Consider the following 16,288-nt stretch of genomic DNA (forward strand, 5'->3'; position numbering starts at 1 on the left):
GCTCCAGATGTAGTAAAATATTGCGCAAATTGATCTCTTACAGTACTCCCACGAAATGTATTATTTTTTAAACTTTTAAGACTGTGTAATCCTTGACATGAATTTTGATCTTGTAAAGGAATATTTACAGAATATGATCTGTTTTCTATAGGAAAATTTAAATCTTTCATCATCAAGAAATTGTGTAAACAGACAGTTGATTGAACAATCAAAATTGCATTATCAACATTTGTCATAAGAGGCCTTCGAAAAATTCTCCATCTGCCAGTCCAAATACCGAAAGTGCATTCAACAACTTTCCGAGTATGACTTAATCGGTAATTAAATATACTTTTTATAATATTCAAATTGCACGATTGAGGGTATGGACGTAGCATATACGAAGTTAAACCAAAAGCTGCATCTCCCACTAAAACATATGGTAATGTTGGACCGTTTTCTGAAATTGACCTTGCTTTCGGTAACTTTAAATCGTTATTTTCTAATTGATGCCCAAGTTTGCTATCACGGAATATTCCTCCATCGCTTCGTCTACCTTCAGCACCAATATCTACGATTGTAAAGCAGCAATTGGCATCTGCGACTGCTAAAAGCACAATGCTGTGAGAATTTTTATAATTATAATACGTTGACCCACTATGAGGTGGAGCCTAAAATGTAAAAAACGCAAAAATTAAAGCAAAAAACTATTAATATTTAAATTAAGTTATACAACTGTTGATATTTATTATTAACACAATTTTTTTCTATACCTGAAGTACAACATGTTTTCCGTCAATGGCACCAATGCAGTTTGGAAAATCCAATAATTCTTCGAACTCTTTTGCTCTTTGTAGCCATGAATTTTCTGAATTTTCAGGAAAAACTATATTTTTCAAATTATCCCAAATAGCCTGACATGTTTCAGACACAATCTTAGATACTGTGTTCAGTCCAACGCGAAATGCAAACGAAATTGAGTGCATGCTATCGCCTGATGCCAAATATCGTAAACATATTTGTAATCGTGTAGTTGCTGATATTGGAGATCTGACAACATCTAGTTTTGTGATACTTGGCTCAATTAACTCTAATAATTCATTAAATACATCAATATTCATACGAAAATATTCAAAATATTTGTCAGGATCAGTATTGATCATCTCCTTGATTAGATTATCACTGTCCCCTTGTTGATATCTTTTTTGTACACTAAATATTGGTCGCACCCAAAATCTGTGTAAATCAGCCTTTCTCTGTCTTCTCTTTAAATATTTGTATATTAAAGTGGCTTTAATTAATTTTTTTCTTTTAATTTCTTTATGGCAATTTAATATTAGACTTCTTTTCCATTCTATTACTTTAGTAAATAAACATATCTTTGCCATATTCAGTGATTCCAATAATCCACACTCCAAAGTATCATTGTTGCTTATATTTGATTGCACATTATCTATATTTGCTCTTGATGTAGATGTTTGTTCATTGTTAATTGCTGCTTTTAAAGAAGTTACAGTTCTGAAATAAATATTAAGAAATTATTATAACATATGTATCTCCAATATAACCACGGTAATCAACAATTGTTAACTGATCAATTATTATTTTACTTACTGCCGATGTTCCAAGGTATCATTTAAAAATGTCATTTCACTGTAATGACGAAAGGACGGCATTATTGTTTCGGATTTTAGTATCCTGGCTGCGCCACTTCCTTGCAACATAGCTTGTCGTTTCTTGAATACATTTTTTGCTTTTCTATAACAATCTCGTAGGTAATTCCACCTCTTTTCCGCTTCACTTGGTGTATATAAGCCTACAATATAAAATTTGTAACCATAATAATGTGCTATAAAAGTGCTTATAGATAAAATGCAAAGCTAAACAAAATAATTTTACCCTTTAAATGTACACTGACTTCGTTCCACAAGCAATCTTTTTGTTTTCTTCCTCTTTGTTTCACCGGCAAACTACTATCGTACAACGCGGGTCTGTTTTTTACAGCTGAGATGAGTTCCTCATCCAGCCTATCTTTATCTTGCACATTATCTTCGTTAGTTTCGTTAAGGTCCTCATCCAGCCTATCTTTATCTTGCACATTGTCTTCGTTAGTTTCGCTGAAGTTCTCATCCAGCCTATCTTTATCTTGCACATTGTCTTCGTTAGTTTCGCTGAAGTTCTCATCCAGCCAATATTCATCTTGCACATTATCTTCGTTGGTTTCGTTAGTCTCGTTTCCTGCAATAACAATTTATTAGTAAAGTAATTTAAACAATTTATTAACAATATAATTTTAGAACTTTTTATTACCTGTTATGAAAATTCTTCTTTCATTATCCATCACTAATGAATGTAGATTGTTCGCAAAACAAGAATGCTGTTCAAGTTGGTCATGTTTTAATATCCATTTGCAATACCCACACTTATATTGTTCCTAAAAAATTAAAATATATAAATATATTAGTTGTTGTTATACATACACCTTGTTGATAGATAAAATACATATATAATGAATACTTTACCATGTCGTGTGAATTAATTGATATAAGTACTTTAGATTTAAAATATTATGCGTTCTCAGCAGTTCTCAGTGTCTTTAAAGCACAATTACCACCGATTATAACAAAATACACGTTGCGTACAGGTTATGCGACTTATGTTTGCCGGTTTACGACAGTGGCGTAGAATTGCGTAGAATTGTGTTCCGTTACTGTTCCGTTCCGGAAAATTTTTGCCATGGGGATCCCGGCCACGAAATAGCGGAACGGAATTAAGACGGAATTATTCTCATTGGCTAACCCCCCACCATAGCTTTTCCGTGACTGTTCCGTTCCGCTATTTCTTTCTCCATGGGGACGCACCCTAAGGGTCGACAGGAGTAAAGCCCCTTGCACAATGCCAGGCAACAGGCAATAGGAACAGGGAATAGAAATCAGAAATCATGTATAAATGCAGAATAAACAGTGACACAGGCGATAGACACAAAGTTTCCGTCACGTTGGAAATTCTGTGCCTATTGCCTATTGCCAACCAATCATAGCATTTGAATTTTTTAGGTTGTAATTAACGATTTTTTGGTTATTTCCTGTTCCTATTGCCTGTTGCCTGGCATTGTGCAAGGGGCTTTACACTACCGACCTTTGTCGGATTGCTTAGCTGCGAGTCCGTATTTTATTTATTATAAATTTTTTAAGAGCCAAAATGGAAAATCTAGCTCTGTACCGCCTTGCGGCTGATCTTACTGATTAAAACGAGCATAAGTTTAATGAGATTCGTTAATTAATTTGGCTAAAATTTGGGAAAAACCGTTCCTAAGCAGCTTTGCAGCTTTAAGCAAGCCTGAAAAGCTGCTTAGAAAAGGTTTTTCCCAAATTTTAGCCAAATTAATTAACGAATCTCATTAAACTTATGCTCGTTTTAATCAGTAAGATCAGCCGCAAGGCGGTACAGAGCCGGATTTTCTATTTTGGCTCTTAAAAAATTTATAATAAATAAAATACGGACTCGCAGCTAAGCAACCCGACAGAGGTCGGTAGTGTTACTCCTGTCGACCCTTAAAGCCCGATGTCCACGATGCAAGCATGAAGTAAGAGAGAAGGAGGTCGAACTCCGTGAAACAAAAGTGGTCCCGATTTGTGGCACCGAATTGAGAGGGAGTCCGCTGAAGGGAATGGATTCTTATCGATGGGCGCCATTTTCAACCTATAGTGCATGCAACATATACTGTAGGATTTTCTGTATGTACTCATGAACGCACCCTAACCTTACCCGGTCAGCTGTATGTACATGTTGCGTCTTGCGTCACTGGTCGCTGTATATGTTTGTTATTCCGATTTGCAAGCCATTTATAAAGCCAAATAAACTGAGAAAGCATTAAAAGGAAGTCTCTTTTATTGCGTGCATTGTGTTATAACGTAATCCGACAGCAGGAAACGGAAAATATCCACATCAAAAGCAATAAAACAAAAACGTAAGTAATGAAAGTAAACAAGTAAGCTTGATTAAATAAAAGTGAATAATGCATAATATTTTTTCAGTCGTATAATGGAAGAAAGCTCAAATAAAGTAGAGCATGAGACAGATGAATTAAAATTCAAATATTTGCAAAGAAGTTTGAATTTAGTTGAACGGCCTTCTTTGAATTGGGGATTTTCAAGTGGAAACGACAAGTTTTTCGGTTTTATGAAGGCAGAAAATGATTTCAGTGTCAGAAAAATAATCGCTGTATTCCCAAATTTACATATTAATATTTATATTGATGACAAGATTATGCCCTTTTCAAAACATATAAAAGTAACAAGTATTGATGAGATTAGCAAAATTTTAAAAACGCTGGATTCAGTTTAATTCACATCCTGTTAATTGTACATTTACAGTAAATTGCAAACGTCTGAATTTATTTTATACAATTATACAATTATCAAATTATACAATCATCAAATTATACAATCATGAAATTATACAATCATCAAATTATACAATTATCAAATTATATAATCATCAAATTATACAATCATCAAATTATACAATTATACAAATGGAAAAAGAAAATAAAGTTACAATTTTATAATTTATGTTTTTTGTTTTTTATTCCCTTTATATACATTTTCTTTATTTATTATTGCACCTTGTTTTTGGTACTTTCTTTTCCTGGCAGGTTTTAGTTTTATGGTGGTGTGTGCTGCATTTTCTTCGGAACAGATTGAAACACAGCGAAAGACAAGCGGGCTAAAGAAGCATCAAATAGATCGCTAGCTCGTGGTCCTATAATCAGAAAAACGCGTTTAAATTTTGATGGAAATTTGACGCCAGTAGCGAGCAAAGCCTCGTCTAATAATGCACAAGAACACCCAGCCAACAAACCAACAGTATCTAACACATTCGTCTCGTCCTAATACTCCTCTACCGCTTCAGCTTACAATCGCGCAACTCTTGGCGATCGCCGAGGATAGCGGTATTTCGTTGTCCGAACCGTGCTTACATCTCACCTTACGTCAACGTAATAAAGACTCCAAAGAAGACGTGGTGCAGCCGATCGACAACGGACTGTTGAACTATAGAAGCATAGAGAGCTCGTTAGGCGTCTTCAGCGACGGCGGTGGATTGGCGGTGCTGGCGCGGCATTTGCAACTGGTGTATCCGGATCCCGTCGTTCTTCGTCGAGTCACCACGGACTCTATTTGCACAGGTAAACTCTTATGCACAGGTAAACAAACTGAGCACGAAGGAGCACGAAGTAAGAGACCGGAGCCGCCGGGTAAGGTTAGGGTGCGTTCACGAGATCACGAGTGCTGAAAATCCTACAGTATATGTGACATGCACTATAGGTTGAAAATGGCGCCCATCGATAAGAATTCATTCCCTTCAGCGGACTCCCTCTCAATTCGGTGCCACGAATCGGGACCACTTTTTCTACTCGCGCGCTATGAAGTTCGATCTCCTTAAGCCCCTTGCACAATGCCAGGCAACAGGCAATAGGAACAGGAAATAACCAAAAAATCGTTAATTACAACCTAAAAAATTCAAATGCTATGATTGGTTGGCAATAGGCAATAGGCACAGAATTTCCAACGTGACGGAAACTCTGTGTCTATTGCCTGTGTCACTGTTTATTCTGCATTTATACATGATTTCTGATTTCTATTCCCTGTTCCTATTGCCTGTTGCCTGGCATTGTGCAAGGGGCTTTACTTGTAAAATATGCAATGAATGATCATAGAACCTTTCAATGTTGACTTATAAAAATTGCAAAAGTGTATATTTATTAAAAATTAATGATAGGAACAAGTATTTGATTGAAATTAAATAAAAATTCAATTTACATTTAATTTACGTATAAGAGCAAAGTAATTCTTGCGTCGATCATCGCTTAAGTCTAAATTTTTTTGATGTGGTTTACTTCTTAAACTATAGTTATTAACGGATCGGATGACACGAGCATCATATGCATAACATCTTCATTTGTAAACAGACGGCTACATTTTCTACTATGATTAAGTCGATATCGTTTATAGTCCTTAATTATTTCTTGCCTCTTGAGCTTCTTCCGATAATGTCCCAAACAGGTAACGCTGCATTTTCTGAGGCATTTTCTATAATTTCCTTACCGTGAAGAAGAATTTTATGAACGGTAATTGGCATAAAGTACCAAGAATATTTTTCAATAAATATTTCCGCTGCCTTGTACGCATAAGAACCGAATTTTTCTGAATTTATTTCTTTACCACAATTAATCGTTTGTAATATTGTGGAAAATCTTCTGATCAATTTCTCGTCAACTCCAGTTATTTCTGCTGTGATTTTTGGATCAGCAAAAAATCGTCGAGAAGTATTTCCGTCATTAGATGATCCGGAACCTTGTTTAACGATGTCTACCCTCAGTCCAAGTTTATTATAAAAAGCGTCTTGTATTCTTTTTTTTGTTTCTTCTTTTTTAACGCGTGTTTCTGGCGTTGTTGACCACTTATTCTTGAAAGACAAATTGTAGGCAATATGTACCCAGTAAGCAAAAAATCATTATTACAATGTTATTGCAACAATATTCTAGAACTTGTAATGTTGTTAAATATGTAGTTCTTAATGTTGTATAGAACATCATTATGAATATACTTTGACCACGATTCCGAAATTTCAGTAATGTTGAAATGGGAGTGCCATAACGTTGCAAATAACATTTTGCTAAGGTTTTTCTATCATTCCTGTAATGTTTTTGAGATAAAAATTTAAACGAACTATCAACTTTATTACAATATTATATTAAGATTACCGTAATATTAATTCTAACATTTATTTAAAGTTATTATTGATATTTTATTTTCATTTCAGGGAGTATGTATTTATTTTCAATAAAATGCACTACACTAATTACCATAAAAAAGCAGTTTTATTTATATGAACAAATATATACATATACATATACATATATAGGTTTTATTATGAGATTTATTTCGTGTGCCAATTATTTCTGCAAATTATCTCTGCCAATTACCTCAGAAAGTATTGATCCTAGGAAGGAATCCTAGGAAGGGATTTTTGAAGTCAGCCTTCGGATAAGGGAAATTAAGGTGCCTTCTAACTCTTCTTTAGGCAATGCGATACAGATGCTTTAGTTTAATATAACTCTTTTACTATTTTTTTCCAAACTCTTATTCTTTCCTTTTAAACAGATTATTAATCTTTCCGGATCTTTACCAAACAGTTGCTGAAAAATAAGAATTTCTCATTCAACTTCAGAAATATTAGTAACATCTTCAGTGATTTAGTCTATGTATCAAAATATATTATGTCTGTTAAGTTAGCACCCCTCCTCCTCCACAAAAAAGCAGAATAACACATATGTAGAAATTAAATGCTCTTTATGTGCTAATTATTCTATTCACGATTTTTGTGCTTGAACGGTTTCGTGGGAAATTGCAATTGAAAGTAGAGATGCTGGCTTAACGTAAGCTAGCACCCCTACTCATTAAAATTATATTATAAAATAAAATACTCAATATAGTAGAATTATGTGCTTTTTATGTGCTTTCAAATGCCTCAAACAAAATTAGTTTATCTGTAATAGTTTAAAAGATATACGTAAAAAAAAGATCTATATACTACTGATATAAGAGTAAAGTATCAGTTAAAATACAGAAAGCAAAATAATTCTTGTCTTAAAATGTTTCTTGATTAATGTGTTCTCGAAATATGCACAATGAAATTTTTGTGCTTATCCCCTTTGACCGACTTGAACGTGAACACCCCATACGTACAAGAGTAAAGTACCAGTTAAAATACAGATAGCGAATTGGTTTTAGTCTTAAAATATTTCTCAATTTATGTGCTTTCAAAATATGTACAATGAGATTTCTGTGCTCATCCTTTTCGACCGACCCAAACGTGAACACCCCATACGTACAAGAGTAAAGTACCAGTTAAAATATAGATAGCGAATTGGTTTTAGTCTTAAAATGTTCCTCAATTTATGTGTTTTCAAAATAAACAGAATAAGATTTTTGTTTTGGTTAATGTATTGATTAACTTGTTTAATAAGATTTCAGAAAAATTTTTAAATGTAGTATTTTTTACATAAATATTGTTATATATGTAAAATTGTTAGCAAAACGTGGGATAGTTATCAGTATCAAATATTTGATAGAGAGTAGATGGAAGAAGTGCATGCAGGAATAGATAGGAAGAATTGAGGTATACAAGTAAAATATAATTTTGTATATAAGTAATATAATTATATTAATATTTATAAAATTAAATATATGTATTTGTATACATTTTTAAAGTTATTTAATATGAGTTATGAGTAAGTATTGCAAAGTTGCTAAATATTATGGAGAATTTTTCACTGAGATTCTGAACAATAAATAAATACATATAAGTAAACATATGTTTAACTAATTTTTAACATTCCCTTTCTAATAACAGAAACAAAATATAATTTTCAAAATTAGTTACTCTTTAGTAAACTTTAATTTGTATTTATATAGAATCTCTTGTGTATTGTTTTTTATGATAATGTTACATGAATGATAGTGCAGTTCACGCTACAATTGCGCGACTAATACTTGAAAGATATATTTGTTTTATGATGTACAAAAGAATATGGTAATAGAATATTTAGATATTACATATATAATTATGTTTATTAAAAAAATTTGTATCAAAAAATTACATTGACAAAAAAAATTAATGTGATTTTTATGCTTTTAAAATCATTGTGCATATTTTGGGAGCACATAAATTGAGGAATATTTTAAGACCAAAACCAATTTGCTACCTGTATTTTAACTGGTACTTTACTCTTGTACGTATGGGGTGTTCACGTTCAAGTCGGTCAAAGGGGATAAGCACGAAAATTTCATTGTGCATATTTCGAGAACACATTAATCAAGAAACATTTTAAGACAAGAATTATTACGTTTTCTGTATTTTAACTGATACTTTACTCTTATATCAGTAGTATATAGATCTTTTTTTGCGTATATTTTTTAAACTATTACAGATAGACTAATTTTGTTTGAGGCATTTGAAAGCACATAAAAAGCACATAATTCTAGCATAATGAGTTTTTTATTTTATATGTAATTTTAATGAGTGGGGGTGCTAGCTTACGTTAAGCCAGCACCCCCAGTTTCAATTGCAATTTCCCACAAAACCGCTCGAGCACAAAAATCGTGAATAGAGCACATATAATTAACGCATAAAGAGCACTTAATTTCTGCATATGTGTTATTCCGGTTTTTTATGGGGGGTGCTAACTTAACAGACATAAATACATTATGTTACTTTTTTACCTTTTAAGATTTTTTTCTTTGTTTACGGATGTTTGCAAATCTAAGCCAATCCATTATAGAGTGTTCCAAGTCTTTCTCTGTATTACAAGGAATTGTTGTCTAATAGCCTCTAAAACAAGAAGAATTCAATATAGTTTAGATAAGAAAAAGGTTGTAATTTAATATATACATAATTTAATTATAATAAGCAGCTTTACTTACGACTTGTGTAAAAGCTTCTTGGTCATCTTTTAGCATTTCTAGTATCTTGTACAGAGTTTTCCTTATAATATATTGTTCACTGAAGTTTATCTTAGCCAGGGTCAAATTTTTCAAATGGTGGTTTTTTGAATTTGATACAACAATTGATCCCATATGTTAAGACATATTCATTGCCCTGTACATATAAAATACGCTTACAAAAATATATTCATATACTTTAGAGTGTGATAGCACATATATGTGAAAAAAATATAGAAATAAATAAAAAGTCAGTTTTGGTCTTGTTTGTACTGATCGTTTGTTACATCTATCAACTTTATACTAATTTTATACTAAATTACTCTTACAGTGGTACATGCAAACAATGATGTATTAAAGCCGTACAATACTTTAACAAATCGTCTTCATGGATAGTGTACCAGCTTTATACGTTGTCATTTACATATTTCGTCAAATTTTGAGGTTATTTTATAGAAAGTTACACTTTGGTACCATTGAAATAATAGCATTGACGAACCTTGATGATATTTTTAATGTCCAAGGACAAATCTATTATAGAACGTAAAAAAATTAATTGATATTTCCTCTCTTTTGTAAATCTCTCTTGTAAATTGGAAAATGAATCCTACATCACCAGCTACTATTCATAGCACAATAAATAATTATAGCACGTATGGTTAATTGAATTCTTATCATTAATATACAACTTTTAGAATATAAATTATTACTTATATATAAATATGCTGTAAATAAAGAGCACTCTGCACTCCTCGATTGACACACGTGTATACGTACTCATGCATCGTATGTAAGATAATCATGTACATCATGGCTGTCGCGATGAGCGTTGCGCACAATATAAAACGATAACTTATAACAACAGAAAATTAATATACTACCAACGTTATTTCTGAGTCCAAATTACAAGGAATTTTGAACTGTTGCATTGATCTCAAATAAATGTCAGAGTAACATTTGAAAAATATTTTCTGTAACGTTTTCAAAATATTTTAACAACATTCAGAAAAATCATATTACAAAATAATATTTTTTCAAATATGTGTATAATATTATTAAAAAACGTTTAAAAAATGCATATAAAGTCAATATTTCTAAACGTTAATTTAATGTTCCTTGCTTACTGGGTAATATACATTCCATGAATTTGATTCGTGCGTGCAAGGGTGACATTCCTAATTTGAGTGCTTCTTTTCTTTGTTAGACCTTTTATTAATTTCTGTTAAGTTGTTCATTTGAGATGGTTTGGAACCGCAAATGAACCACGAAGATGATGAAGGCGTGTGGGTTACAGCTTGAGCTTATACCTTACCGTCTATCATCGTAAATATTATTTGATGATTTATTTTGAATGTGGTTCCGAACTTTTCTATTTCTGTTTCTCGTAATTGAGCAATTTCGTCATCCATACGTTGCTTTTCACTTTTTATTTTTTCAGCAGTTTCTTTTGTGTATTCAAATTGTATTGCTCTGCAATATCTCGTTGAAGAAGGTCGATCATTATTCCAAATAATAATATTTTTATCGTAAAATGAAGTAAGACGTATAAGGGCACCATCTGTGACTAGTTAGTGCCAATTGTTATAAAAGACTTTTGCAGCAACAATGCACTCGAAACAACAATTATCCGTTGCGTTCCTTTCTTATACGTCTTACTTCATTTTACGATAAAAATATTATTATTTGGAATAATGATCGACCTTCTTCAACGAGATATTGCAGAGCAATACAATTTGAATACACAAAAGAAACTGCTGAAAAAATAAAAAGTGAAAAGCAACGTATGGATGACGAAATTGCTCAATTACGAGAAACAGAAATAGAAAAGTTCGGAACCACATTCAAAATAAATCATCAAATGATATTTACGATGATAGACGGTAAGGTATAAGCTCAAGCTGTAACCCACACGCCTTCATCATCTTCGTGGTTCATTTGCGGTTCCAAACCATCTCAAATGAACAACTTAACAGAAATTAATAAAAGGTCTAACAAAGAAAAGAAGCACTCAAATTAGGAATGTCACCCTTGCACGCACGAATCAAATTCATGGAATGTATATTACATATTGCCTACAATTTGTCTTTCAAGAATAAGTGGTCAACAACGCCAGAAACACGCGTTAAAAAAGAAGAAACAAAAAAAAGAATACAAGACGCTTTTTATAATAAACTTGGACTGAGGGTAGACATCGTTAAACAAGGTTCCGGATCATCTAATGACGGAAATACTTCTCGACGATTTTTTGCTGATCCAAAAATCACAGCAGAAATAACTGGAGTTGACGAGAAATTGATCAGAAGATTTTCCACAATATTACAAACGATTAATTGTGGTGAAGAAATAAATTCAGAAAAATTCGGTTCTTATGCGTACAAGGCAGCGGAAATATTTATTGAAAAATATTCTTGGTACTTTATGCCAATTACCGTTCATAAAATTCTTCTTCACGGTAAGGAAATTATAGAAAATGCCTCAGAAAATGCAGCGTTACCTGTTTGGGACATTATCGGAAAAAGCTCAAGAGGCAAGAAATAATTAAGGACTATAAACGATATCGACTTAATCATAGTAGAAAATGTAGCCGTCTGTTTACAAATGAAGATGTTATGCATATGATGCTCGTGTCATCCGATCCGTTAATAACTATAGTTTAAGAAGTAAACCACATCAAAAAAATTTAGACTTAAGCGATGATCGACGCAAGAATTACTTTGCTCTTATACGTAAATTAAATGTAAATTGAATTTTTATTTAATTTCAATCAAATACTTGTTCCTATCATTAATTTTTAATAAATATACACTTTTGCAATTTTTATAAGTCAACATTGAAAGGTTCTATGATCATTCATTGCATATTTTACAAGTAACATAATTTTTTCCGCGATTCGCGCAAACGGCTCCACTGTGCGCCGCGGCCGCAGCATATCCCCTCTAACTGGCTAGTTCGGACACGAACCATTAGCACGGACGCAAACCATGTGCGGTTACCGAGCGAAACGACGTAGTTGATACGCACTTTCTCAGGCGGCGCGTCGGAAAATGTGACACAGAAAAATTGACGAAAAATGCCGGGATGGCCTCTCTCAGGTTTCTCTCTGCTATTACATACCTCGCACGCGCATGTGCAGTTCATTTTCATCCACGCTGAAATCGGGAGAGTTGCGCTACTGTATATACTGTGCCCATGGCCCATGGTGGAAGGAAATATTCCACTATGGACGTGCCGCATTTTTTCATTCAAGCTTTCTACAACAGCGAGAGCAGCTAGCTTCAAATTTCAATTCTCAAATGATTTTCAGAATTTTAATTGACAATGGCCAAGGTATTAACTCTGCTGAAGACGATACGAAATAATTGGAAGAAATCCATGGTGGGAGCCGCGGCGTTCTCCTACGGAGTATCATACGGTAAACAAGCGTACGAGTGAGTAACCATGGGGAACATAACCTCAAAGTCTTTAAATTTATGTAATACACATTTTTACATGCAATGTTTTGTACGCATGCTCGCCCGTGACGATAAAAATATTTTACAGTGAACAATGCATCATTTAAAAATGATGCTTTGACCAATAGATGCTTCGAATACATTTATAATTTTTTTTATGTCATTGAATTTTTGTATCATATCTAGTACGGAGCAATTAATGCGCCAGTGTTGCGAAGACGTAGCCAGATACGGAGACACCTCTTGCCCTACGAACATCAAGCCCCGTCATGTGACCGTTATTTTAAATTCAGCTGCTAAGAAAAGGTTGTCGCTAGAACTTCAATGCTGGCACGAGAAGCCAAAATTGTTTTTTGCTGATTACCTTGTTTCTTCTTCTCCAGAAAAGCTAAAAAATTATTCCAGAAGTACTGCGAGCCTCTATTGCATTTGGCCGGCATCTCGATAACTGTCATCGACACACAATCAGGAAGCCATGCTCGTAACGCAATAATGAATCTGGAAACACCTACCGATGCTATTATTGTAGCGGGAGGGGATGGTACCTTGTCGGACGTTGTAACTGGTTTGATGAGAAAGTACGAGCACAATCTTCATTTGGTCAGACAATGCCCTATTGGTGTTTTACCATTGGGAAGCACAAATACAATCGCGAGCATGTTTTATCAAAGATACGAAGATTTAATCGACATACACCACATGATCGATGCGACAATGGCAATTATTAACAATAATCTTAAATTGATAGATACCATTGAAATCAAATTACTTAACGTACGTATTTTCATCGCATTCGTTTTGTTTGGCGTAGATCAAATTGCATTGAAGTAAAAATTTTAATTTAAGAACGATCCAGAAAATTCCATAAAGCCAGTTTATGCAGTTGGAGGCATAGAATGGGGAGCTTGGAGCGATACGCACGCGTGCATTGACAAATATTGGTACTGGGGTTCCTTACGCAAGTAAATCTCTTAATTTCTTTAAAGAAGACTTTTCCCTATGTTTGTACTGTGTTTTATGTTCTATGTATTTGAATGCAAATAGGTATGCAGCTTATGTGTTCAGTGGTTACAAATCAAAGTTGAACTGGAAGTGCAATGCAGTAATGAAGTATACAAATCCTTGCAAAGGATGTTCACATTGTTATTCCAAAGATTTGTCTTACAATCAATCTGCGAATTCCAATAGAAGATGGTGGCATGCATTTCTACCAAAAAGACAAACACTTGGTTCTGGTAAAAAAAATTCTAAATTAAAGATTTTGAATCAACTATTCATAAAGATGTTACTAAAATCAAAATTATAAAATGAAAAAGATAGAAATATGAATAAAATATTTGAAGAAATTTGAAGAATATATTTTATATATTAAAGTAAGAGGAAAAGTACCTACCAAAATTATTTTAGTAGCTTCTTGTGTATGTGTGCGCGCGCGTATGTATACATATCTACATATATCATTTTAACAGATAAAAGTGTACGATATTATATTATATGATATAACATATATTTCAGACAATCATGTCGATTACAGTAAAGTAATGAATGAAGATTGCGGTTTATTTTATGAGATGCCTATTTCAACAACAGAACTATGCATAAAAACTGAAAATGTATCAGTTCAATCAGCGCCTTTATTAAAAATAGCTCTAGGTAATAACCACATTTCATAAATCTATATGTGTGTGTGCGTGCGTGCGTGCGTGCGTGCGTGTGTGTGTGTTTGTATGTGTGTGTGTTATATTATTTAAATATTAGAAATATAACTAAAATTCGAAACACTCAATTTTACATTAAGGCCCAGAAAATATTAGTTATGCCACATTTGTTGAGAAAGGATGGAAACGAGAAAGGGACAATGAATTGCCAATAAATTCAATATTAGATGCAAAATATATTGAATTATATCCTGAAACAGTAAGTCTTTTCTCTTCATAAATATTAATAAAACATTCTAAATACTATATTTTAAAATACCGGGTGTTTAAAAAAAGTGTTCTATATTTTGAGAACAGGTAGTACTCATCAAAATAAGTCTACAACCTTGCTTTAAAGAGTATTTAAACTCTAAACCGTAAGAAATTGACCAATCACAATGGAATGTGAGGAGAATACTCGATTGTGATTGGTCAATTTATTACGCCTTAAAGCTTAAATACCCTTTAAAGCAAGGTTGTAGACCAGCACTAAGAAGATGTCCAGTAAACATGGATTCTAAATCAAATACCTGTTGAGATATGGACTAATCTTTTTATTGTATACTATAGGTGTTCTATGTGGTTTTCATTCATTGTCATTTTAAATAAAAAAAAAAAACATTCCTATGTTTGTACGTCATCGATGGGTATTGAATATACCAAGGTCTTTAAATGATAAACATTGTCCTTTTCTCATATTAGTTGTTATTTCTGCAGTGCAGTAAGATTTGACCGTTAGTCATTATCATATCGACGACGTACAAACATTGTAGGAATATGTATTTTTTTATTTAAAATGTGTGAAAATGAATTGAAACCACATAGAACTTCTCCTATAGTGCACAATAAAGATTGGTCCATATCTCAGGTATTTGATTTAGAACCCATACTGGACATTTTCTTCTTATTTTGATTACTACCTGCTTTTAAACTGTGGGACTTTTTTTTAAACACCCTGTATATGTTAAAGAGTTTAATTACTTCATAGTCAATTATCAACTTTCAGAGATTTTAATAGAATTGATTTTATTTCAGACGAATGAAGATCAGATGTTTTATATTGACAACGAAGAATATGAGCTAAAGCCAATTCAAATGAAATTACTTCCACAGTCTGTAACAATTTTCTATCCCGGGTTAAATAGCTAATAACATTTACAATTAGAAACAATTTAAAACTATTTTCAAAACTATCAAAAGCGGCATTTTAATGCTCATACCACAGTAGAAAAGGAATGAGAAAAAAACAGACATTGTTGAACTAAATGTTATGTAAAGAAATGACTTTTTTTTTATAAAAAAAATAATTTATTGTCGGGTACAAAAAATATTTCAACTATAACGATCGTTAACTTTTATACATTCATGCGTTAATGTAATTTCTAATTATACTAAAAATTTGTGTCAGATCATGTTTATATTACAACTTAATTAAATTGTCTTAAATGTTAATCTTGAAAACTACGCAAGGTACGTAAGGTTATTGCGAGTAAACTTTAACATCTCCTCTCAAATACTTCGTTTTGTAAATCAGCACATAAACTCTTATCATTTTATAAACCAGTCTTTCCTTCTTCATCAAACGCGTTATATCATGAGTAAGTCTTAGTTATTTTATAATATTAGCAAATGGGATTTGAAGATCCTCCGCTTT

The 16,288-nt window shown here is 32.7% G+C and overlaps 1 protein-coding gene, 2 long non-coding RNA genes and 1 pseudogene across 11 annotated transcripts; 2 read left to right on the plus strand and 2 right to left on the minus strand.

The window, feature by feature from the left end:
• Positions 1-87: 87 nt before the first annotated feature.
• Positions 88-3,106, minus strand: LOC139814559 (uncharacterized; annotated as a pseudogene).
• Positions 3,107-3,215: 109 nt separating this feature from the next.
• On the plus strand, positions 3,216-4,553 carry LOC139814301 (uncharacterized). The gene is made up of 2 exons (XR_011732421.1): positions 3,216-3,949; positions 4,017-4,553. It is a non-coding gene; the product is annotated as an uncharacterized lncRNA (long non-coding RNA).
• LOC139814300 (uncharacterized) lies at positions 4,542-10,377 on the minus strand. Of its 9 annotated transcripts, none has more exons than XR_011732412.1 (6): positions 10,196-10,347; positions 9,985-10,107; positions 9,468-9,642; positions 9,267-9,375; positions 4,968-7,180; positions 4,542-4,743 (listed from the first exon to the last, which is right to left on the minus strand). It is a non-coding gene; the product is annotated as an uncharacterized lncRNA (long non-coding RNA). The 9 variants fall into 9 exon arrangements; XR_011732416.1 differs by having other exon boundaries at positions 9,852-10,107; XR_011732413.1 differs by having other exon boundaries at positions 9,815-10,107.
• Positions 10,378-12,624: 2,247 nt separating this feature from the next.
• On the plus strand, positions 12,625-16,098 carry Mulk (acylglycerol kinase-like protein Mulk). The gene is made up of 8 exons (XM_071780470.1): positions 12,625-12,913; positions 13,124-13,243; positions 13,321-13,711; positions 13,784-13,899; positions 13,982-14,172; positions 14,453-14,590; positions 14,736-14,854; positions 15,670-16,098. The coding sequence occupies exons 1-8, from the start codon at positions 12,804-12,806 to the stop codon at positions 15,781-15,783; spliced, it is 1,299 nt and encodes a 432-aa protein (XP_071636571.1). The 5' UTR covers positions 12,625-12,803; the 3' UTR covers positions 15,784-16,098.
• The last annotated feature ends 190 nt before the right edge of the window (positions 16,099-16,288 follow it).

The sequence above is a fragment of the Temnothorax longispinosus genome, chromosome 6, assembly GCF_030848805.1.
Source record: "Temnothorax longispinosus isolate EJ_2023e chromosome 6, Tlon_JGU_v1, whole genome shotgun sequence".
Taxonomy (NCBI): Eukaryota; Metazoa; Arthropoda; class Insecta; order Hymenoptera; family Formicidae; genus Temnothorax; species Temnothorax longispinosus.